At 39.0% G+C, this 24,858-nt stretch overlaps 1 protein-coding gene across 1 annotated transcript in view; it reads right to left on the minus strand.

Moving 5' to 3' along the window:
• CNTN5 (contactin 5) overlaps positions 1-24,858 on the minus strand; it is a 742,128-nt gene that overhangs the window by 156,049 nt on the left and 561,221 nt on the right. Inside the window, exon 9 of the mRNA XM_075140101.1 lies at positions 5,231-5,333. Coding sequence (XP_074996202.1) covers positions 5,231-5,333 — 103 coding nt within the window. The remainder of the gene's footprint in view (positions 1-5,230; positions 5,334-24,858) is intronic.

The following is a 24,858-nucleotide window of genomic DNA, read 5'->3' on the forward strand; positions in this document are numbered from 1 at the left end:
TATCTCTATTTTATTCTTATCTTTAACTAAGAATATTTCACAATAAAAACATAGTCTTGACATTACTAAGATGATGTAAACTAGCATTTAAAAAGAATATTGATATACTGTGTAGATGTTACTATAGTACAGAAATAGCACAAGCGTCAAAGAGTCCTCAAAAATATAGAAAAACAAGCATATGCGTTGTAAGAAAAATTGTCTGTCGGCACTGTTCTCTGTTGATTCTTTTGATTAAAATCTCTATGTGTTGATCTATGTGGTTAAAAAATAACCATAGTGAAAAAAAAGATGCATAAAACTTATTTTTTTCAGCAAAACAATCCTTTTAGCAGTCTGCATAGCTCAGGGATCTTATTTTAAAAGCAAAGATTGTAAACTTTGGTAACCTACAAGTACAGCAATAACCCACATCCTCTAGTTTGTTCTAATGAGAAATAAAACATGATTACTCACTCAAAATTGGCTGTTGGCACTATCATAATACAAACTGTATTTTTTTTTTTCTGGCGGGAGCCAGAAAACCAATGAAGTATGATGTTTATATGGAGAATAAAATAGAAACTGCCGTACAGCGTGATGCACAACCGAAAATGCAGTGAGGAAAAGGCTGAAGTGTGAGGGTCAGGTAGAGTGTGTGCATTATACACAACTTGACATTAAAAAATCTGTGTGAAAGAGGGGGTGTAGAAGAGTAATTTGAAGGGAAAAAAAGAAGTCAACCTAGAGTTATATGCCAGGAAAAAAAAAAAAAAAAGAAAAAAAAAAGAAAAAAAAGAGCAATATATTTCTGACACTTCATTTTTCTTGCTTTCCTCTGAGGGCAAGGGTCTGTGCTCATTGAGGAGGGTTGTAACTTACAGCTTTTCATGTGAGCTTGGACAAATCAGTCCTATATCATTGTTCGAATTATGAAAACCATTTTGAAATGAAACCATACATATGAAAACCCATATATTTCCATCTACACCTGCTTTTATGTCCCATATTAAAATAATAGTATTAAAATAACTTGTGAGATAACTATACTCCAAATTCAGGAAGTGTTAAAGAACGCTCCGGTGGCAGTCACTGAAAGTGAATATGAATGTGTCACATGGTGGGGACAGAACTTAAAGTCCTTTTACCTATCAGCACCATTACTTTCATATCTTTTTAATAGGGAGCTAAATGAAGACATCAGAATTCTTCCTTTTAAAAAAGTACATGAAAAAAGAAATGAAAGAATTAACCATTTGCCTCCAGATGTTCTTGGAAACAAAGTCAGTAATATTTGAGAGAAAATGCAAATGGCAACCTGCTGTGGCAGAAGGCAATGCCCGAGAAATTGCTTTTCTAGAGCAGGAAAAGCCAGGAATGCTGTGATCTGTGCAAGAGTGCCAGCTGGGAAAATCATGGCTTCTTCACCAGAACTTACCCAAAGAACAAGGTCATGATCCGTCTTCCTGATTTACATAATAAACTTAAGTTCTGACATTGAAATGGTGGATTGGCATTGAAATCTTGTTAGAAAACCAGGGTTATCTGGACTACAAACAACCACCTCATTACCAATAAGCTCATATATTCGTTTTACAAAAAATTAGCTTGTCTTTTTAAATAACAGACGACACAAGCAGTGAAAATTGTATTACTCAAAAGCAAATATTAACATACTGATGGTTAGATTTATTTTTTTTAATGTAGATGTTTTGAATTCTTCCATTCAGTAAGCTTTAAAGGAGATTTTTTTCTTTTTTAAATTATTATTTTATTATTTTAACAATGCTTAATGTAAATCTTAATCAGGATTTAGCAATTATGTAAATAAAAAAGATGTAGTTCTGTTCTTATGAAAAGTTCAAAAAATAAAAGATGTTAATACTTTGTTATTGCCAGTGGTTTTTTTAATGATTCTTTTTTAAAAAAAAAGATCCTCTGTCTTGTTAGGAAACAAACAAAAATCCAAGTGTTCCTAATAAAAATGACATAATTAAATGGGTGGCAGAAAACATATCTGTATGCTATAGATGCCGCTATATATGGAACATAGATGTAATCAAAACACAGGTTGTTGTGTGGATGTGGCAGTGAATATGGCTATAAACACAACCTTTCAACAAAAGCGGGCCAGCATAAATATCCAACACAAATCACAAAACATTAGTAGCTGTAAATGCACACTGATATATAGTACAGTAAATTTTATTTGACTCCTCTGTCTGCCATGTCTTATGTTATACCTCAGAAGTAAATCATGGATACATGCAGTGATTTCTTAGCCAATGACTGATGCTCATTATGAGCAGCATTATCTAATACAAATAACATCATTTTGAGGTATTTCACTCCTGCATTACTTTGAATCCTTTAGCAACAACAAGGTCTATTTATAAGTGGCATCAGTAACATAATGTTTTCACTTGTAACTGGACCAGCTACATATTGCTTGGGTCAGAATAAAATCCTTCTCAGAGAATTTCTGTCTGTCAAGCAATTCAGACATTTGATTTTAGACTGGAGACAAAAGCTGCACAGCTTTTGTCCAATTTATTTAATTCCTACAGCCATAGTGACTGACAGTTCTAAATAAATACTATTAATAAATCATTAATCTGTAACTAAAGACTAGTCTCTTTCTAGAATATTTGCCAAATGCCTACTTCAGGAAATCTCACTGGAACATCTGTCATTCTCACAATTACAGCAGAGAGAGAAGAGCAAGTGTTTCAGACAGCTAAATTAAAGCATGAGAAAAACAGCAGCACATTGGTTTTGAGACTGTAATAACTTCTGTGTTATTTAGAATAAGAATTCAAAACACCAAATCTCAAAATGCTAAATAAAGAAGGAACAAATTAGTTGCTGATTCAGTTTGGTAATGGGGATCCATGGCAGTGCAACAAGAAAAGAGCCTTACAAGCTATCAGGAATAAGAGATGGGGACAAAAAATGAAAACGATGAAAATGAATAGGAAATCTGATGCATTTCTACCTCCCACCTCAGCCTCCAGGTTTCAAATGAGGCCTGAAATGTCATTCATGTAATTATTACCATATCAGGTTAAAAGCAATTTCAACTCAACTGATTTGATTGTGCATTAATGGCTGCGAAAAGAAGATAAGGAATGTGCATGGTAAAAATAGCTGCCTATTACAATAGCAGCAAATGGGGTCAACTTATTAGATAATCTTAAATTCCTTGATGGTTCAGGTGTTTTTGGTTTTTTGTTTATTAAAGGTTAATGCCAAATATGAATGTGGAAATAAGCTAACTGAAGCCTTTCCTGTAAACCTTCACCTTCCTTATGTGGCTGTTTGAATAATGACTGACTCTTTTTGAGAGGTTACTAAATCTCAGGGTGCTGATGATGGAAGGTATCAGTAGCTGCATTTCTTGCCTGTCCGTGATGGTTGCAAAGGACAACACGTGGCATACCTCCTCGTCGCCAGAAAGTGACAGTTGACTTGTAATCTGTCAGCAACAGCAATTTAATTCCAGCAAAATGAAGAAAGCAGAAACTAACATGTTGGTTACTGCTTCAGCCATAGCCAAGAGTCTAAAAGGACCTTGTTGCCAACTATTAACCTGGCAGAAAATTGGTTAGTGTTGCTGACAGGAGAGAGCCTGTAGCCACCAGCCTCTGCAGGACAGCTCTTTTCTTCCTATATTTCAGCATTTCAGAGAATGTCTCCATTTATTGCTTTTCTGTCCTCTCTCATGTACCTGTTTCCTTATCTTTACTATATAAAACATAAGACTTGTGTTTTACCCTACAGAAGTTCTTCCCTCACATTTGCTTTCTAAACTACTGCTTACATTTATGTTGGGAATGAATTTGCAAAAGCCACTGTCACTGTCTAATGGCTCCCTGTATGTGGGCTATGGTCTCCCACATTTTGTTTGGACTGGTTTGGCTATGTCCTGTTTGTCTTTCAACTTCACTGGGACTAAATAGATACAATTAAAATACTTTGTCAGAATTTCTCTGTAATTATTTATGAATACTTGCTGCTGACCTGCTCACTGAGAGTATCTGGATGTTGGTCAAGCAGGAAAAACAGGCAAGAAGGGAAGCAAGTTTAAGACATATCTTATCCAACCAGTAAATAGGGACTGTTAAGAGAAAAATCTGAACAAAAAAATCCAGTGACCAGTGACACATAAAGGTCAAAATTACTATTAAAACATATAAAAGTCCTCTCAGGTAGTAGAGACAGGCTTTGAAAAGTAGCTCTGGAAAACCAGACCTGCCAAGCAAGCTGGAGTGGTGATCCTCAGGAAAATAGACTATTGTCTTAAAACTCCTTTCCTTTTATGTTTTGTTCCTACTCAAGTAAATAAGTAAGAAGAATTGGTATGGAAGATACAGTACTCCTCAGACTAATTGATTTGTGAAGTCCCTCCACAGGAGTTACAAAGAAATATCCTTCCACTATTTCTTAATCAAAGCCAGACTGTAAGGAACCTGTATGTGCCTTGATAAGCTATGAACTAGAAAACCAAGCAGGATATATGATATTGAGCAGCATGACTTCGGGGGGTCAACAATAATAATAGTAACTGCCACAACAAAATTGAAATGTTATCAATTTCATCCTATATTCTGTAATCTGAATAGGGTATAGAAGTAATTTCACTTCTTATTTAATTTGTATGAAATAGCAAAGAGGTATTTCTAAAACCTTTCTTTCCCTAAACTCATTTACCAATAAACATATAAAAACCCCCTTGACATGAATACTAAACACCTGTTCTCTAGTAGTGCTATTAGGTCAGGTAGAAACTAGAGAATTGGCACTGACACAAAGTGCGTTAGGACATGTTTAAAACATTATGCTCTTAGCTTCATATATAAATTATGCATTTGGGGTAAAAAAAAGCTACTAATCTTGTTTATTCTCTAACTATGATATTTTGGCAGAATAAAGCCTAATTTACTGATTTATAGTATCACAGTAAATAAATAGGTGAGTCTGGTAATATTTTCAATAAAAAATTTTTCTTTTTTTTGTTTACAAGAACATTACTTTTTATTTTGACAGAGAGTCTTTTAACTTGAATGAATTACTGTCCACAGAAATGGCTGAGCAGGGAATTCATAATTGGCTACTTAGTCAATTGGTTACTTCGAGTGTGCAGTAAGGACTGTCTGTGAAAATGAAATCCAGCAAAATAATGAAACCACAAATTAGGCATGTCACATCTTAATAAACAATGATGTCTAATTATGGAAGAATCTGTACTTACTTGCCAAGTGCAAAACACTCCATCTTAACAGTGGTTCCCCTTGCAGCTGTAACTGTGTAAGGAAAATGGACTTCAATTTTTGGTTCATATTCCCCCATCACACCTGGAAAATAAGGAATGTTTAAAATATGAATTATCATCAGGTTTTTTTAAGATTATCACAGAAAAACCCTGTGGCTTGCTTTTTGAACCTGCCCAGCAGTAAAGCTAGTAATTGATGGAGATAGCCTCGTTTGATCTGATATGCTGTGCTCAGGTCCAGTACGTATGCTAAAATGCTCTTCAGGGTTTCCAGCAGCACAACAGTGAGCTTAAGAAAAAGGATGTATTTTCTCAAACAGGGGTTAATATTTACATTTTGAAAGACTAAAGCAGGTAATCAGTTTTAGAAAGGTGAGAATTTTCGTAGGCCAAAGCTTTGTTTATCAATGCAGTGACAATTATGACAAATAAATCAACATATCATGCTGTGTTCGACTGAGGACTTTCTAAGCTCAGCAAGAATAACTCAAATGATGTAAAAGCATTTGTGCATGCAGATACAAACAAAGATGCAGACACATACATAGATCAGTAATTTCATTTTCAGTGATCCTTTTAATTTGGGAGATGATTAATTTTATCAGGACAACACGCTTAGTACTGTAAGATACAACTAGAAAAACATTCAGGAATGTGAAAAATATAAACACTGAAATCAGAGTTATCTGGAATTTGCTGTGGAGTTACTGACAGCTTTGGAGAATCGCAAGAGTTTAGGAAATGAGAAATGAGCAGGGAAGGGAGACAGGTTTTATAAGGTGAGGTGAGAGGTTTGTATTTGATGCGACTTAGAGGAAATGTCGTAATCAGAATGGCAGGAGAACAATATGACTCTAACAGCTGCGTTCAGTTAGACAGAAGATGGGCTACTGGGGTAAACAATACTCAGGAACTAAAAGCTATATTAAACAAAGTAAGAATTGTTCAGATTTTTAGATGAGGAAAACTGAATAAAATCTGACTTGTGGACACAGTAGCAACAAGACAAGTCTAGTCTAAATCTATAAAGATCCATCAAGAGTCTCCAAAGAATTTTAAAACAAGTAAATAAGAACAAGAGAGGAAAAGAAAGGAGAGAAAAGAGGTATCTTATGCAAGACAGAGAAAAGAAAGGAGCATAAGGAGGAACATGGAAGTAGAGGAATATGAGATTGCAGCTGAGAGAAGACCAGCTGGCAGAGAGAGAAGGAAAAGCAACCCACAACCTATTAGAGCAAAAAAAATATATAAGGCTGAAATGGTAAAACATATACTTCTAGCCCTTCAAATGTTCCTCATGGGACTCAGGAGTTTCCAGTAGGGCTGTGCTCTCTTCCTCCTGTTGTCCCACAGTTTCCTGCAGCTTGGTTCTGAGAGGAAGTTTAAACATATATGCATTTAAACATGTTTTTGGGGGCTTAAGTTTGGTTAGAAAATTTAAATGTGTTTGATATGTGAATCAAATAACAGAAGTAGAAAGCATAAAATGCTTTTAATTCAAACAATGTAATCCCATAAATAATGTGGCTTTATAAGTAGCAGTAGATTTCTTTTTAAAAAACATAATCATGCAGGTATTAAATGTACTAGCAATTGTGACCTATTTTCCTCAAAAACATGACTAAATCAATGTTTTGACATTGCTTTATGAACTTGTGGAGAAAAACTGCCCCTTGTATGAAAAAGCAAATTCTGAACTAGTTCTGTCATTAAAGCTTAAAAGGTATTTTTTTGTAGAAAAAAAAAAAATTAACCTTTGTCCTGGGTATTAAAATAAAGTCAGGGCATCAACCAAATTGTAATCAATTAAAATTTTTCCCAGCCTAGACTGAAATCATTCCTAGTCTAATCTGTCATATAAAACATATTCCCACTGGCTTGTACTATGTCAATAAATTTCATAATTTAATTACATTCCTTGTGACTTCTTTTACTGTTTTCTGGCTTTTTGTTGTGATTATGAATACCAGTTCATCTGATTCATCTCAGTTGAGTCATTTATGATTTTATAAGATATCTGTCATATCCCCTTTTAGCTGTCTTTTACAGACTGAAAAATTCCAGACTATTAATCCTTCCTTACAGTGAATCTTTAATAAACTTGTGATCATTCCTAGTGCCCATGTTGCACCATTTCAAATTCCACTCTATCATTTTGAGATGGGAAGATGAGAACCGCACAGCAATATTGAAGCTGTAGATCTTTCTATCACAGGTTTTTTCTTGGGGTTTTTTTTTTTGGCTCTGTTTGTTCCTTATTGTTTTCCTCATGATTCAGTTCCATTTGCCTTTTTGCAGTTAAGCTGATGTTCATCCATAATGGCACCCTAATCTCTTTACTGATAATATCTAATAAAGGTATTATATTTTTTTGGTTTAGGTATTATATAAATTTGTACTGGGTGACATTATTTATTACCTATCCTTAATAATTTTTTATCAACAAGCTTTTCTACCTCCATGTTCATTTCCTTTCCAGATGGTTTATATGTTGAATTGTGAAGTCCCAGAAAAGTATTCTGTGGCTTCACTGGCAATCTCCCAGTTCTCCAAACTGATGAGATACTCCTACAACAGGTGGATTTTTTTTTTATCTGTTGTTAATTCAAAATGGTGCTGTCCTTCAACTCCTCTCAGAATTTAATTTCTTTGACAGCCTTTGACGAGTGACCCTGTCAAGAGCTGTTTGAAATGAAAGTACACAGTGTTACCTTGACCATTCCTACTCAGACTCTTCAGGAAAGTTGTACGCAGATTGAAGCATGACTTCCCTCTTTAAAAGCTGTGCTCATGATATGTGACTGTATGATAAAGTGATAAATACAATCCTACTAATTGTACTTTTCTATGCATTTTCTATCAAAACACTTGACACAGAAGTCAGACTTACTGGTCTGTAGTTCTTCAGATGTTCCTAGGAGTCCCTTTTTTAAAAAAAACCACCTTTTCTACTTACACTCCTTCTAGGCCTGAGGCCCGGTGAAGGAAAATGGTACATAATGCTTCCTTCCATATATGAGTTTGGCCTTGGGGATTTGTTAGTAATTGTAATGTCAATATTTCTTTGTCATGGTTTAACCTGGCAGGCAGCCAAATACCATGCAGCCACTCACTCACTCCCCCCACCCCCAGCGGGACGGGGAGAGAATCGGAAGGGTAAGAGTGAGAAAAACTCGTGGGCTGAGATAAAGACAGTTTAATAAAACAGGGGGAAAAAAAAGGGAAAATAATAATGATAATGATAAAATATACAAAATGAGTGATGCACAATGCAATTGCTCACCACCCGCGCTGACCGATAACCGATAACCAAGTAGCGATCGGTACTTCCTGGATCACGCCTACCCTTCATATACTGAGCATGACGTCACATGGTATGGAATACCCCATTAGCCAGCTGGGCTGGCTGTCCTGATTATGTTCCCTCCCATCTCATGTACCTAGCTCAGTCAGTAGGCACAGGAGCTGTCCTTGGACTAGGAGGGCACTTAGCAACAACTGAAAACATCAGTGTGTTATCAACATTCTTCTCATACTAAATCCGAAACACAGCACTAGGAAGAAATTTAACCCTATCCCAGCCGAAACCAGGACAGTATCCACCCCTTATTCCATACCATTTACGTCGTGCTTAGGTCTCACATCTTTTTTTAATACATTTCAATTAACCACCACTATCTTTCTTTATATATACACACATATATATATATGCACGCACAGATATCATTCCCTCGGTCTATGGACTATCCCTCTAAAATGTCCACTGAGTTCATTTAGTCCATGACTTTGGGCTCCATCTGTTATAACAGTCTTTCAGGGCCGAAGAGATGGTGTGCGGTGTTGGGCCGTTGCATCCTGAAGCTAGTTCTCATTTCGGTACTGCTGCGCTCGTCCAGTTCTATCATCGTTGCACTTTGCTCGGTTTCATCGGAGTTAGTTCATTCTTCACTAATCTGGGTGATTTTCACTGATATACCACTGCTATATCATAGAAATAATGATATACAATATCATGTAACAGTTGACATCAAAATTCAGTTCATTGGCTATTTTCACCCAAAATCAAATCCCCTTGAGGTACACACCGGACCTCCCCATCCTTTCGCATCACCCACCAAGTGAACCCAGGTCCTTGAGCAAAAGCAATCCCACGGATGGGTTTTCCCTTGCCAGAGGCAGGATTAACCCAGACTGTCTTCCCCAGCATATTTCTCATATGCACGACAGGGACTTTATCTCCATCTACAGTACGTAAGAGTCCTGATTGGGCAGGGCCAGCTCGATTGGCCGATCCCCTGGTATTGACTAACCAGGTGGCCTTTGCTAAATGTGTGTCCCAATGCTTGAATGTCCCACCACCCATTGCTCTCAGCGTAGTCTTTAGCAGTCCATTGTATCGTTCGATTTTCCCGGAGGCTGGTGCATGGTAGGGGATGTGATAGACCCACTCAATGCCATGCTCTTTGGCCCAGGTGTCTATGAGGGCGTTTCGGAAGTGAGTCCTGTTGTCTGACTCAATTCTTTCTGGGGTGCCATGTCGCCACAGGACTTGCTTTTCAAGGCCCAGGATGGTGTTCTGGGCGGTGGCATGGGGCACAGGGTATGTTTCCAGCCAGCCGGTGGTTGCTTCCACCATGGTGAGCACATAGCGCTTGCCGTGGCGGGTTTGTGGGAGTGTGATATAATCAATCTGCCAGGCCTCCCCATATTTATACTTCAACCATCGTCCTCCATACCAAAGAGGCTTTACTCGCTTGGCTTGTTTGATTGCAGCGCACGTTTCACATTCGTGGATAACCTGTGCAATAGTGTCCATGGTTAAGTCCACCCCTCGATCACGAGCCCATCTATATGTTGCATCTCTTCCTTGATGGCCTGACGCGTCATGGGCCCACCGAGCTATAAATAATTCACCCTTCTGTTGCCAGTCCAGATCCACCTGAGCCACTTCAATCTTAGCAGCCTGGTCCACCTGCTGGTTGTTTTGATGTTCTTCAGTGGCCCGACTCTTGGGTACGTGAGCATCTACGTGACGTACTTTTACAACCAGGTTCTCTACCCGGGCAGCAATATCTTGCCACAATGCAGCAGCCCAGATGGGTTTACCTCTGCGCTGCCAGTTGTTCTGCTTCCACTGCTGCAGCCACCCCCACAGGGCATTCGCCACCATCCATGAGTCAGTATAGAGATAAAGTACTGGCCATTTTTCTCGTTCAGCAATGTCCAAGGCCAGCTGGATGGCTTTCACCTCTGCAAACTGGCTCGATTCACCTTCTCCTTCAGCAGTTTCTGCAACTTGGCGTATAGGACTCCATACAGCAGCTTTCCATCTCCGATGTTTTCCCACAAGGCGACAGGACCCATCCGTGAACAGGGCATATTGCTTCTCGTTTTCTGGTAGTTTATTATACAGTGGGGCTTCTTCAGCACGTGTCACCTCCTCCTCTGTGGATATGTCAAAATCTTTGCCTTCTGGCCAGTTTGTGATCACCTCCAAGATTCCTGGGCGACTGGGGTTTCCTATTCGGGCCCGTTGTGTGATCAGTGCGACCCACTTACTCCACGTAGCATCGGTTGCATGATGTGTAGAGGGGACCCTTCCTTTGAACATCCAGCCCAGCACCGGCAGTCGGGGTGCCAGGAGGAGCTGTGCTTCAGTACCAACCACTTCCGAAGCAGCTTGAACCCCTTCATATGCTGCCAATATCTCCTTCTCAGTTGGAGTGTAGCGGGCCTCGGATCCTCTGTATCCCTGACTCCAGAACCCTAAGGGTCTGTCGTGGTTTAACCTGGCAGGCAGCCAAATACCACGCAGCCACTCACTCACTCCCCCTGCCCCCCCAGTGGGACGGGGAGAGAATCGGAAGGGTAAGAGTGAGAAAAACTCGTGGGTTGAGATAAAGACAGTTTAATAGAACAGAAAAGGGAGAATAATGATAATAAATAATGATAGAATATACAAAATGAGTGATGTACAATGCAATTGCTCACCACCCGCGCTGACCGATAACCAAGTAGCGATCGGCCCTTCCTGGATCACGCCTACCCTTCATATACTGAGCATGACGTCACATGGTATGGAATACCCCATTGGCCAGCTGGGCTGGCTGTCCTGATTATGTTCCCTCCCATCTCGTGTACCTAGCTCAGTCAGTAGGCATGGGAGCTGTCCTTGGACTAGGAGGGCACTTAGCAACAACTGAAAACATCAGTGTGTTATCAACATTCTTCTCATACTAAATCCAAAACACAGCACTAGGAAGAAATTTAACCCTATCCCAGCCGAAACCAGGACAGGGTCGACCTCGAGTCTCCCCTGGTGCTTTCTGCCAGAGGCTCCAGGTAGGACCATTTTCCCCGGCTGCGGTGTAGAGCACATTCTTCACATCTTGTCCTGCCCGGACTGGCCCAAGGGCTACTGCATGAACTATCTCCTGTTTAATTTGTTCAAAGGCTTGTCGTTGCTCAGGGCCCCATCTGAAGTCGTTCTTCTTCCTGGTCACTTGATAGAGAGGGCTTACGATCTGACTGTAATTTGGAATATGCATTCTCCAAAAGCCCACAACGTCTAAGAAAGCTTGTGTTTCCTTTTTGTTAGTTGGTGGGGACATGGCTGTTATTTTGTTGATCACATCTGTTGGGATCTGACGACGTCCATCTTGCCATTTTATTCCTAAAAACTGGATCTCCTGTGCAGGTCCCTTGACCTTACTTTGTTTTATGGCAAAACCAGATTTCAGAAGGATTTGAATTATTTTCTTCCCTTTCTCAAAAACTTCTTCTGCTGTGTTGCCCCATACGATGATGTCATCAATGTACTGCAGGTGTTCTGGAGCCTCACCCTGTTCCAGTGCGGTGTGGATCAGTCCATGGCAAATGGTAGGGCTGTGTTTCCACCCCTGGGGCAGTCGGTTCCAGGTGTACTGGACGCCCCTCCAAGTGAAAGTAAACTGTGGCCTGCACTCTGCCGCCAAAGGGATGATGAAGAACGCATTAGCAATGTCAATGGTGGCGTACCACTTGGCTGCCTTCGACTCCAGTTCGTATTGAAGTCCTAGCATGTCCGGCACGGCAGCACTCAGTGGCGGCGTGACTTCGTTCAGGCCACGATAGTCTACTGTTAGTCTCCACTCTCCATTAGACTTTCGCACTGGCCATATGGGACTGTTAAAGGGTGAGCGAGTCTTGCTGATCACTCCTTGGCTCTCCAGTCGACGAATCAGCTCATGGATGGGGATCAGAGAGTCTCGGTTGGTGCGGTATTGCCGCCGGTGCACTGTTGTGGTAGCGATTGGTACTTGTTGTTCTTCAACCCTCAGCAACCCCACAACAGAAGGGTCCTCCGAGAGACCAGGCAAGGTAGACAGCTGTTTAATTTCCTCCGTTTCCAGGGCAGCTATACCAAAAGCCCACCGATACCCTTTTGGGTCCTTAAAATACCCTCTCCTGAGGTAGTCTATGCCAAGGATGCACGGAGCCTCTGGGCCAGTCACAATGGGGTGCTTCTGCCACTCATTCCCGGTCAGGCTCACTTCGGCCTCCAATACAGTTAACTCTTGGGATCCCCCTGTCACTCCAGAAATACAAATGGGTTCTGCCCCTTTATAGCTTGATGGCATTAGGGTGCACTGTGCACCGGTGTCTACGAGAGCCTTATACTCCTGTGGGTCTGATGTGCCAGGCCATCGAATCCACACAGTCCAGTAAACCCGGTTGTCCCTTTCCTCCACCTGGCTGGAGGCAGGGCCCCTCTAGTTCTGGTCATAGTATCCATCTCTCACTTCTTGCAAACGTGAGTCAAGAATTTCTTCATTGCAATTACAATCCAAAGTAAGATCAGCCCTTCTACTCTGTCTGGGGAACTGTTCACTGGAAACTGGACCGTCGTGAGACAGGTTTTTCCTGACAACTGGAGCAGCATTTTTCCTGGGAGAACCCCCTTGTGTGATTGTTTTTCCTTGCAACTCACGTACACGTGCCTCTAGGATGAAGGTAGGTTTTCCATCCCACTGCCTCATGCCCTCTCCGTGGTCACGCAGGTAAAACCACAGGGTGCCCCGTGGTGTGTACTTTCTATATCCTCTCTCTTGAGGAGAAAAACGCTGACTCCTAATGGCTGAGATACTGGTCCATACAGGTGGAGAATAGGACATACCCTCTTTGAGTTGCTGGACCTCCCGGGATAGTTTCTCCACAGCCGAGACAAGGGAAGAGGAGATAGTTTCTTCAAAATCCTGAAGTCTGCTAACCACCTCATCCACCGTTGGTGCTTCTTCCTCTTTCCAGCACAGTACTGCCAACGAACTGGCATACGATGCTGGTGCGCTCCGTACCAACTTCCGCCACATGGGTCGGGTGCCCTGGACGTCATCTGGATCTTTGGGTGTTCGGCCGTCGTCCAGGTCACTATAAACCACGTCCGGCACGCCTAGTTCTCTCAGGTACTGGACACCTCTCTCCATAGTGGTCCATTTGCCTAGGCAATATATAACATCTTCCTTGAAGGGATACCTTTCCTTTACGCCTGACAGCAGTCGCCTCCAGAGGCTGAGGACCTGTGTCCCTTTTCCGATTGTTTTGTCAATACCTGCTTCCCTAGCAAGGGATCCCAGCTGTTTGGCCTCCTTCCCCTCTAATTCCAGGCTACTGGCCCCATTATCCCAGCATCGGAGCAGCCAGGTAACAATATGCTCGCCTGGACGACGGCCGAAATCTTTCCGCATATCTCGCAACTCATTCAGGGATAAGGATCGGGTGGTTTCCGTCTCATTTATGAGTTCTTCCTCTTCCTCCTCCCCTCCTCGTGATGTCCCTGCTTTTCCATCATCCTTTTCTACACGACCTGACTTCCGCTTCAAAGATTTCTTCTTCTGTACAGGGGCGACGGATACCAGAGACGGTTGGTCCTCTGGTTCAGCTGTAGTACCCGTCGCGAGGGTTTGGGTAGCTGCAGTGCCTGTCGCGGGGGTTGGAGTATTTGTAGTGACTGTTGCCGGGGTTTGAGTGGCTGCAGTGCTTGTCGCACTGGTTGGAGTAACTGCAGTGACTGTTGGCGGAGTTTAAGTAGCTGCAGTGCCTGTTGCGGGGGTTGGAGTAACTGTAGTGACTGTTGCCGGGGTCTGAGTAGCCATAGTGGTTGTTGTGGGGGTTGAAGTAGCCACGGTGGTTGTCGTGCGGGTTGAAGTAGCTACAGTGCCTGTTGTGGGGGTTTGAGTAGTCACTGTATCTGTTGCTGGGATTGATCTCTGGACAGTATTCCTGAATAGTTGTTTAACTCTAAACAAGGCCTGAACCACATTCAGGAGACATAGCAATATGATCATGCTTGTTTGAACATCCCAAGGATATTCAAAATTCTCAGGGAATATTGTGGACGTCTTCATGAAGAGGATAGAAGAAAAAGGAGTTTCTGAAGATATGGAGGGGAAGGTGAACAAGTGGGAGAAAGTGTTCCATCCTGTCTCCCCCCTAAATTCATCTTCTGAGGTGAAGACGTAAGAAGTGTAATTATTAATAGTTTCCAAAAGATAGCTCCCAAAGAACAGGAATGATGGCAGTGCTGAGTACAGGCTCGTGACCAATAATTTTATCATAACATAAAGCCAGGTCACACAGTATAGCAAAGCAATGACCTTAATCCATTTCCCAGAGATGACCAACCCCACATACAAACTGATAATCAGCAGTATAGACAGCCAGTAAGGTGCTATATACCACAACTGCAAGAACAGATCCAAAAACTCTGAGAGCAAATAAATCAACATTGTGAACATCAAGTACTAAACTGATATAATGAATGCTTATAACAAATTTGTTTTAACCCGTTCGGGTCAGATGTGTCGTTATCTCAACCCTTCGAGCCCCACGTTGGGCGCCAAAAAGGACTGTCGTGGTTTAACCTGGCAGGCAGCCAAATACCACGCAGCCGCTCACTCACTCTCCCCACCCCCAGCGGGACGGGGAGAGAATCGGAAGGGTAAGAGTGAGAAAAACTCGTGGGCTGAGATAAAGACAGTTTAATAGAACAGGGGAAAAAAAAAGGGAAAATAATAATGATAATGATAAAATATACAAAATGAGTGATGCACAATGCAATTGCTCACCACCCGCACTGACCGATAACCAAGTAGCGATCGGCCCTTCCTGGATCACGCCTACCCTTCATATACTGAGCATGACGTCACATGGTATGGAATACCCCATTAGCCAGCTGGGCTGGCTGTCCTGATTATGTTCCCTCCCATCTCGCGTACCTAGCTCAGTCAGTAGGCACGGGAGCTGTCCTTGGACTAGGAGGGCACCTAGCAACAACTGAAAACATCAGTGTGTTATCAACATTCTTCTCATACTAAATCCAAAACACAGCACTAGGAAGAAATTTAACCCTATCCCAGCCGAAACCAGGACATTTTTCTAAAATTTCTTCTACTGAAACTTCAAATAAGAGAACTTCAGCCTTGATAGGAGATCCTCCCTACGTTCCCTTGTAGTGAACACTACTGAAAATAGTTCATTTAGGTTTTATGGTACAGTCTTATACTCCTGAGGTGTTCCTTTTGAATCTCTGGCATCTGTTGACTGTGCAGACTCGCTGACAGGTTTTGTGATTCAATGAATTTAAAAAAGCTTTTTTTTTCCCTTTTGTGTAAGATTTTGTTCCTGAAAATCATTGTGTTGAATTGTCATATACTATCAAACATTTGCCTTTTTTAGCCCTAAAAAGAATGCAACTTAAAACAGGTTTAAATTATTCTTGCCTTTAAAATAACACAGTACTTATGAACATATCTAGGGGACGATATTATCTTTCAGATCTTATGTTTTTAACCTACATCAACTCCCTTTAATAGGTGCAATCTGTACAAGTATTGAATGCTTTTTGTGAGTCATGCCATCATGTCATATTCCTAATGAAACGCTGATCTACTAATGCTTTATATCACGTCCTGCTCTTCTGGGTTATTGTTGCACTAGCAAGTGACATGCCTGCAGCAACTGGCAGAAAAATGTGGAAAAATTACTGAGCAATTGCTTGGTGTCCCTATGAAAATTAGGAAACAAAAGTCTACTATTGAAGAGGGATATTTTTCATCCTTATTATTTATGATCTTTGAGACCAAGGAGGCCACTACAGTTGCATAGACATCAAGGGAATTATCGAGGCCTTACCTTTCCACTTTACACTATAATTGCATTGCTATGGCTGTTGTACCTCCAGGCTCTTTATCTTTTCCAGTTTCTGTTTTGGTCAATATGAGTCAGTAATAGTAAAACAACTACCATCTGCATTTTCATCAAGACTTCTGTTCATTTGTATCAGGTGCTAAAAGGAACCTGAACTTTTAAGAAGTATCGAGGCCTTGAGTTATGTGCATTAGAATTAATCTCTCTCAGACTTATATACATGAATCTCTTTCAGAGGTTTGGTTAAGGCTATAAAAAATTCTCTCAGTCATTTTTTATTTCCAGTTATCAAACATGAAATATAACAATAAATAAAATTGATCAGCACAGAATAAAAACATAATATATGATTTTCAAGTGGCTAACAAATCACAGAGCACACGTGGTCTGAGCGCTACAGAGGAACGGGAAACCGTTCTCAATGCTCCCATGCTCTGCCTTCCCATGAAAATACTTCTTTTCGCACAATGTTCCCAGAGACAACCCCCATGATTGAGTCTTCCTTAGGCTAGCTAGTTAGTTAGTTTACCACACTCCCTACTTCGCAAGCCGGGCTTTTCAGCTGAGTTCAGATCTGGGTATGAAAGTGCTGAATTTTTGATTGGTATGAAACACACTGCTTCAAAATAAATCTAATTTACCAGATCTTGAAATTTAGTCCGGGATTAAAAAAGGGGTTAAAAGCCAAACTTTCCTGTTTGTTTAAGTAAATCTTACCCCTGGGCTTTATTCTAAAACAAGTCATCCCACCTTACATTTCCCAGTCTCTGGGTCTCTGCCCTTTCAGTGTGTATGAGGAGAGCTCTCCACATTTCTGTCCAGCCAGGGTCTTCCCTGGGTGAAGTTGAAGTTGAACTGAGATGAAACACAAATAACCCTTCTGTTATATCTCTGATTACTGAAAAAGGCACTGATTCAAATGACTGAACATATCCCAGGACTAACCCCAGCTTGACCTTGTTAGAATTAATGGCTTGTTAGTCACACAGGCAGAAATCGACCTCAATATTTATAAAAGAGATGATTTCTCTATTCCCTCCTTCAGGTATTTTTTTACAACAATGCAATTATCACAGAACAATTATTACATATTCTCCAGCTCAGGTAAGGAAAATCTTAAAATCAGGTTTAATATTAATAAGTGATGTAATTTAATAAGTTGTTCCTCTGACTTGGCTGCAAAGCTGTGACTTGAGTTCAAATCTCCGCTACCCAAAGTGTCCTATGAATCCTTAGCTATATTGTTGTCTGCGTTTTAGTTTTCCATCAAAAAATAGAGATGTCACAGTTCACTAAATCACAATAATGTGATAAACACTGATTGTGAAGTGCTCACATACAACAGGAATAGATGTAATAGAATTTCAAACATTTACAGATATTACTACAGCTAAAACTGTTTACATTATCCCCTGTGGGACATTTAATGGAAATGGGGAATGGAATAAAGTAGCAAGATCAGTTTCTGATTGTCAGTCCTTTCAGCTAAGCACAACTGAAAGAGCTACAGACAGGATATCAGTCATTATCACTTTGAAAAGGATTGCTCTACCTCTTCATTTAGCCTGCCACTCCATGACTTTTACAACCTCAAATGAAGAGTGTAGAAAAATTGTGACTTTGACTGTATCCACACAAGAACATTTTTTGCCTTCATCGGAAAAAAAAAAAGAATCAGACTGCTGAGAAATCATGACACATCATCTTACTCCAGCTATGTGGAGGCTAATGCTTCTGATCCATTAGACTTCCAGATATTAACTACCCTCTCGAATCTCCCAGAACATAAGCTTCCATGATGGCTCCTTAAATCCTTTCAGCTAAAATGATTTGGGTTTGTTTCAAACTGTTTAAGTAATAGCTCTTTAACATACTTCAGAAACTAATTTTGAATGGAACAGGGAATACCTGAGTAAGTGGCTGACAAGCTTTTAAGATATTAGCTAGAAAAGAATATAAGATTCCTGGCTAAACATCATCAGAATGCTAGGGAGAAAATGAAAACCAAAGATTTCCTATACTCAGGAGAAAGATTAGGCACAGATTTATACTTGCCATTATTTTATTAGCAAAAGATACAACCCCCATAGTTTAGTGATTAAGAGTGTTTGCCTGAGAGCTTTGGGTGAAGTCCTTGATCTTAATCAGATGGTGTAGAATGTTAATCCGGTTCTCTTACAGCCTGGATAGTGCTCTAATCACAAAATTATGGACAATTCTTATTGGTTTGGATGTGCCTCTCAATTTCTGGGAAACCTCCTGAGGAGTGATGAACTTGCCCTGCTGCATAAGAATTTTCTAATAATCTTACAGATAAGAAATTGTGTTTCCTACCACATTTTAATTATGATCTGTTGTATGAATATGTATCCAAACCCAAGAAAATTTTGACTAAGAAACTATGGCAGGAAAGTTCATGTATAATTTCTTCTCCTGTCAATAATCTGTGATGCAAGCTAGGATCGTCTGTTGGGTGGGTCTTTTTGTGATGAATGAATAATTGGCATTTTCCCTGAAGATCTGCAACATTAAATGTCCCCAAATATTTGTTTGGAAGAGCGAGCCCTGAATACAAACATTTACAATGACATTAAATTCACAGCGTAAATTGAATTAATTCAAATATAATGATACCCACTATTACATCCTGACTGCAGCAGAAATTTTCAATGCATTGGGAAGAATTTATTGACTCACCTGCCATTAATCTTATTTTAAATGGAAGGACCAGTTCCTGCTTTAAGTCTCTAAAAATTTACTGTGGGAATGGTTGTTTTATGATAACTGTTCACAATATTCTTTCCACTTAGAGATCTCTTAGCCAAGTTTTGAGCTATAAATTTATCCTTTGAGAAGCCCTAAAGATGCTCATTTGAAATTGCATTCTGCAATGCACTGAACACTAAAGTACCAACAATGTTTTCATATGTTATTCAGAGAGCAAATCCTATCACATAACACTGTATGGAAAGAAGTCTTTACTAGAATCTATCCTAATATCAAAGAAAATGTAGTAATTCAGTTTCTGGGAAAAAATATCTTAATGAATACAGCACAAGAAGGGAACAAATTCTTCTTTAGTTCACAACTAAGAGATAAGATGTTCATGTATTTCTAATTATGGAGGTATAAATGTAGATGAAGGTCACATTTAACCAAAACAAAGTGTTTAACTAAAGCTTAAACAAACCTTTCCTTTTCCCACTTTAAAACCTGTCTTTGTATTATATTCCATTTCACTAGTCCAGCAGTTACTCTCTGAACTCTGTCTAGAAAGCTCTTTCTAGAAATATTCTTATCTTGAAATATTTTTAAAATTAGTTGTTTATAACTAATAAAATTATACCTAATAACTAAAAGCTTTCTACCTCTCTTAAAGAGTGAATATAACTAAAAGCACTTCATTTTCATTTCTACGTGGGTGTGTTATGACTGAAGTAAAGGGAACTGGGGCCAGACCCTAAGGACACAAAATGAGGTAAGCTCAGAATAAGCAATGAGGGGAGCAGTGGTATTTTCTCCAGTTCTTCAAACGAGAGGCCAAAAGTTCTAGTCTACAGTTTGGGCTGCAGAGATCTCTGTTTACCTGTGTTTGAAAACACCAAGCAGTAACTATAAGTAAGATTGCTGTCTCTCTCTATGTAGAGGTGTATTTACTGAGTCATAACCTAGACTTCAATCCATCAAATTTCTCAAATATATGTAATTTAGCATCTAAGTTCTTCGGCTAAACCCAGCACATCTGGCATTGGATGAAACCAAACTTCACCCTTTGGACATTCAGAGATGAGTGAGGGCATCTGAATGGCTTGTATACAACATTTCAGTACAAAGATTTGTGCATATATAGTTGTATGGAAACATGATAATGTGAACATTTTCACGGACTATGTATATAGATAATACGCAGCCATACACACCAAGAAAAATCAGGATTCCACTACACTAGACAACACGCCGTCTTGTTGAGAGACCTAAGAATATGAGTCAACAAAATACCAAAAGAACTATCATTGCTTTTTTTGTTCCATTTTGGTTTTACAGGGGAGGAGATTGTGCTGAACCTGGCACAAGAAATCTGTGGCAGATTTCTTTTAGGCGTCACTGGCCAAAGTTTATTGTTCCTCCTTTCCAACTGCCTGCTGTTCATCCAGGTCAGACTCACAAAAGCTATTCAGGAACCTGGAAAATATTATTTAATCTAAATGATGAGGAGGAGGATCTAATTTTCACAGGGTTTCTAATTATCTTCCTGATGGCATGTTCACAGTTCTCGAAGAACCTAATTTCTCCTATAGTAAATGACATCATAATTGTTTGTACTTTAAATATGACCTTAAGCTCCATTTTTCTTGCAACCTGCACTGTTATTTTACAGGATGAAAATAAAATATCCCCTTTCCAGTTAGTTACCAAAAGTGTCAAAATTGTTGCAGTGTCCAGAGAGGAATTTTTCATTTGGTTCTGATCAATTAGGACACAAAGTAGTGTTGCTCTAATATTCATTGTTATCTAATTAACTGGAAAGCGTTTCCTAAATGGGAAATGTTTTTCAGTTGAGACTCCTCATATAACCATACAAATACAAGTACCTATTATTTCCTCAATAAGAAAGATCAAACTAATACTAACATTTCTCATCCATTAGCAACAGCTATTGAAATACGCATTGTTTTACACCCAACAGCAACAAATCATCCTTATTATAAACTTACTGCAGTCCTAACCTCAAGCAAAATTCCTGCTGTTCACAATCAAATTTCACTATGTTGAGAAGAACATCAAATCAACAAGTCATTCTTATTTGAACATTATGCTATATTCCATGATTGCAAAGCAAGCAGTCACTTGTGAATTTGTACCTAAGAACCTGAGACAGTAAGATACATAACATTAGGTATGACCATTCTTAATAATCTGAAACCATTCGCAACGATAAAGGTTATTTTTGTTATCAATTTGCACAAATTTTCATTTAGTCACCATTAATTAAAATATTACCAACACACTTCTGTCTGAAATCTTAATAGCTACAGTTCGATGCAACATCATTCCTAATCCTGAGTTGAATTTAAAGGAACATTTTTTCTCCAGTTCATTTATTTTATGCTTTGTATACTCTGTATATGGATCGGTTAACTCTTTCCTTTGTGTAACAGTTTAATAAATCATCAGGAGGAGAAGCAAAACAAGAAAACATGAGTGCAGAAGATGTGCAAGATGATACATGTCTAGAATCTTAAATTACCTTAGCTAATTAAAAAAAGCAACAACTTCTTTTCCAGCAGATAGTGTTTCTATAAACTAGTGGGAAAACTTAGCAATTAAAACTGCTTGAAAGAGGCTATCTTAACGGAGCTCAGAGTAAACTAAACTCAAAACAAATTGTTTCACAGTGTGAGAGGAGTTCTTCTACATTGAATCCTGGAACCTAATCTTTTCCAAACCTTTCCCAGTTTTCCTCCTGAAATACTCAGCCCTTTTATATTGTCAAAAGAGCATTCCAGGATGTTTTCTCTGTACTTTTTGTAGGCTAAATCTTTTACAAATAGTGTCTTTGAACTTTTGTGTGCTGTTTGATAGTGCACTTGAGCCATGCTACAATCCCTATAAAACACTCTGTAAAGGGTTATTATATAGGAGCCCTCCATAAAACTTCCTACTTATAGATTTTCACTGAGAATTTTAGGTGGAAAGACCACTGGTGCTGACTGTAACAGATTTTCTAAATGGAAAGAAACATTACTATTTCGGGGGGAAAAACAAAAAAAAAGCAAAACCAACACCCACCCCCCTCCCCGTCCTATTGTATATATGTTCTCTTTTCTTTTTAAATTAAAATAAGATTACAGTGGGTTTTTTTAATCCTGACTTTCATCCTATTATTTTTTACAACCTTGCAGTGGGATCTAGGCACAAAAGCCAGAATGAAACAGACAAAAAGTGTTTCTTCAAAATACCTGTAACCCATGAAGGATGTATTTTTACTAGAGAAAAGTGGAGATTATGGGAAGTCTTTTATTTTCAGTTTCATAATGACCCATCATTAAAATATCTCACTACAGTTTTAGGGGAGAAACAACATGTTTACTACAGGAGTAATGGCTGTCCAGGGACATAGCTATTTTATCAGCCTTCCCCCGGAGCAGATCTTGCGTACTTTGATGTCTCTGACAGTGTTATCAGTCTTTGTATACTGCTAGAGATCAAATTTGATTTTGCCCAGACAGTTTGGCTCTGCTTGAAAAAGGTCAAACTAGGATTATTTCAGGTTTGAGTTCTGTCCTGGAGCACTAGGACAAGTTCCCACAGTTTCCACCCAGTCTTGCATTGTTTTTATGGACTTGCACAATTCAAATATGAGATGTGACTGGACACTTAAAAATGTAGGTTAATGATCTTGCAATATAACCCACACGAAAGAGACAGCCTACAAGGTCAGAAACACCAGAAAACCTGGCAAGATTAAGTCACAGCTGGATAAGTATTTTCAACCCCCAGTACAATCTAGGTATGCTTTGTGTCTTCTAGAATTCAGCTCCATATGAATAAACACATTAGAAGACAAAACTAGTAATGTAAGTAGCAAAAAAAAACCCCAAAACTGTGATCATAAACATTAGGGTTAATCTTTAAGCAAATATTTTTAATGCTAATTATCAGTTAATTAAGCACTATCAGCATTCTTCAGTGATGGAAATAGTCTATGTCTGTGAAACTGTTGATTTTGTTCTATCTTTATTTTTATGTATTATTTATTACCTTACTATCCTATACTGGCCCTTTTTATTGCTTAATTTCCACCATCGAGAAAATTATTATGGCTTCTTCCAAACTTTTCTTAATTTTAAGAAAGACATCTTTAGATAACCCAGTGATGTTCAAACAGCATAACCCAGAGTTCAACCTGAATAAGCACATGCAGAACACATTCCATCATGGAAAAGTAGAAATGAACTTCCTTAATACCTTGCTAACTATACGTTTTATCATTATGTGAGACTATTAATCACATAGAATTAATCAATAGAATTAGGACAGACAAGAATCAGTTCACAGAACTATGATCACATGGAAAGAAAATTTGAAGGTCAAGTTTTGAATTCAGTTACATGAGAATATGTCTGGTCAGACACATCGACCTCTGTTGAGGTATAAACTAATTTGCTTTAATGGAACAAAGTAGAAACATCAGTATCCTCTGATGTCTGAAATTGTACAGGTTCTCTTTTCTTCTGGAAATTTCACTGTAGCAAAGCCATTAAACAGTATCTACACAGAGATAAAATGAAGATTTACTTAATTGTCTCCTGTACAGTAATAATGTTAAAGTTAACATCTTTTCAAGATAAATAAAAAAGATAAAAAAGGAAGAAAAACTGGAATGAAAATGTGTGAACTTGAAATAACCACTTTATGCTATCAAGCATCAAATGTTTTATACTCCCTAGGTTTCTATTTCCTAAATTTGAAGAGGCTTTCTGTTGTTTTTATTAGTCAAGATAATTTACTGCTCCAAATCAGCACCCAAGCCTGCAAAGATCCGTTTTAACAACCCTGTTTATTATTGGTAAACCGTTATTAAATAACTCCTCAAAGTTTCTAAAGCATTATAAAGGCAGTTAATGAAATGGTGCACAATTTTTCTTTCCTGTTAAAAATTTTTATCTCCTCAGATAGAATTTTAGAGTGTTTTTATAACCCAGCTTGAAGTGAAATTGAATTGTATGAAATGACTGATTGTCAAGGACATCTGAACAAACGAGGTATTCATTTTATTCAGAATCCATTGAAGGATTTCTTGATGTTTTTATTTAATTTGCTTAATATCAAGGAGCTAAGTTCCCCTTTGAGACACATCACGAAAGAAATAAAAGATTAATAAAAGCCCAGGAAGTTCCTACATTCTTGCAGAGTTTGACAGAAAGCCTTAATGTTATTGAATTTCTTCTACATAGACAAAGAGACCAATGTTGTCATAGGAGTGTTTTTTGTCACAAGCTGTCCAGTCCCCTGGGTACAGGTACTGTTTATACATCAAAATCCGAGAAAGATGATAGAATATTTTTGAGTTAATGATACATATGTCCAGAGAATACAGACTATATAAATTGTTCTATTGATATAGTGCCAGTTGTAAAAGCTGTTTAAAACCATAAGCTCTTCCTGTTGTTTCTGACAAGTGTGCTGACTGAGTAGGATAATGTCAGTTGTGATGCCAAACACCAGAACTCAGAAAGCTGTATGATTTTTAAACTTAAGCGAATATTTGAAAAGTTGAAAGTGATTCAATTCATTTTATAATCAAAAAGCTTAAAAAGGCATATTCAAAATCATATAACAGAACTCAGCAACATAGTGTCAAGTTAATTTTCAGGTACTTAGATGTTTTAATGCCATTCTTAATTTCTCACTTCCTTATT

The sequence above is a fragment of the Calonectris borealis genome, chromosome 1, assembly GCF_964195595.1.
Source record: "Calonectris borealis chromosome 1, bCalBor7.hap1.2, whole genome shotgun sequence".
In the NCBI taxonomy this organism is placed as follows: domain Eukaryota; kingdom Metazoa; phylum Chordata; class Aves; order Procellariiformes; family Procellariidae; genus Calonectris; species Calonectris borealis.